This window comes from Myotis brandtii, unplaced genomic scaffold, assembly GCF_000412655.1.
Source record: "Myotis brandtii unplaced genomic scaffold, ASM41265v1 scaffold581, whole genome shotgun sequence".
Lineage (NCBI taxonomy): Eukaryota > Metazoa > Chordata > Mammalia > Chiroptera > Vespertilionidae > Myotis > Myotis brandtii.
The window spans coordinates 603,490-604,902 of NW_005370182.1; the positions used below are offsets into that span (position 1 = coordinate 603,490).

The window sequence follows — 1,413 nt, forward strand, 5'->3', positions numbered from 1 at the left end:
CGGAACAACTGGTCATTTCTGCGTGTGTCCTCCGGCCCTAGGAACGTTCGCCGTGCTCAGCCTCATGACGGGCTCCGCCGTGGAGCGGCTAGTGCCCGAGCCGCTCGGGGGGAACCTGAGCGGAATCGAGAGGGAGCAGTTGGACGCTCAGCGGGTTGGGGCAGCTGCGGCCTTGGCCTTTGGGAGCGGGGCGTTGATGGTGAGGGAAGACCCGGGGGGGTGGGTCCACCCTGGGGGTCTGGGGAAACCGAGCCAGGGGAAAGGGTGGGGCAGGTCGCCCGCGCCGGTCTCGGTCAGAGGTGCGCCAGGAAACGGGCGCGCTGCGCTCCAGCTGTGACTGGGCATCTTCCTCCCGCAGCTGGGGATGTTCGCGCTGCAGCTCGGCGTCCTGTCCACCTTCCTGTCCGAGCCCGTGGTTAAAGCGCTGACCAGCGGGGCCGCGCTGCATGTGCTTGTGTCCCAGCTGCCGAGCCTTTTGGGGTTGCGCCTCCCGCGCCAGATCGGCTGCTTCGCTCTCTTCAAGGTGGGCGGGGACGGGTGGGCAACAGGAAAGAGGTTCCAGCGGTCCCGGAGGGAGGCCACCGGAAAAGGAAGGCAGGAAGGACGAGTGGATGGAGAGATGTGTGTAACGGGGCGGGGCGGAGGAAAGGTTAGACCCAGAGGCTGAATGAGGGTCGCCGTGGAGGCGGGAGCCCTGATGGGAGCCGGGAGAGCCTTGCCTGGGTCTGGTGGGTCCGCCGGGGACAGTCGCCCCTAGCTCGGGGCCCTCTGCTCCCCGCCCGTCCGCAGACGCTGGCCGCTGTGCTGACCGCACTGCCCCAGAGCAGTCCGGCCGAACTGACCATCTCCGCGCTCAGCCTGGCGCTGCTCGTGCCGGTCAAGGAACTGAACGTGAGATTCCGAGACAGGCTCCCCACCCCGATCCCAGGGGAAATCGTCATGGTGAGGATGGCTCTTGGGCACCGGCCCCCTGCGCCTCACGAACCCTGCCCATCCTGTAGGAGCTGGCCGCTGCCGCCCCCTAGCGGAACGCAGAGGGGCCGCAGCCGAGAGGTCCTGCTGACACAAGCCCTTTGCTAGGCTGCTTCCCAGAACACGCTGACCCTCCGGAATCCCCCACCGCACGTCCCCTCTCCTCCCGCGGAGCTCCCCCTGCAACTCTGACTGCGCCTTCTTCCTCCGAACAGCGCTCCCGTGCGGCGTCGCTCGGCAAAGCGCCTCCACTCCCATCTCTCTCCAGGCCGGGTCCTTCCCTGTAACTCCCTTTCCCTTCCCAACCTACCTACGTTTCTCTTTCCAAGTAAATAAATGTTCAACGTCTCCAAAGAGACCCTACGTATCCGCAGACAGAGCCAAACTTCCCTACTTAGAATGGCTCGGTTTTGCCTCCTAATACCCACCTGCCTCTCCCAT

General features: G+C 65.7%; 1 protein-coding gene across 1 annotated transcript in view; it reads left to right on the plus strand.

The window, feature by feature from the left end:
- Nucleotides 1-1,413, plus strand: part of SLC26A10 (solute carrier family 26, member 10) — a 7,281-nt gene that overhangs the window by 2,034 nt on the left and 3,834 nt on the right. The window contains 3 exon segments of the mRNA XM_014550055.1: nucleotides 42-199; nucleotides 359-523; nucleotides 790-942. Coding sequence (XP_014405541.1) covers nucleotides 42-199; nucleotides 359-523; nucleotides 790-942 — 476 coding nt within the window.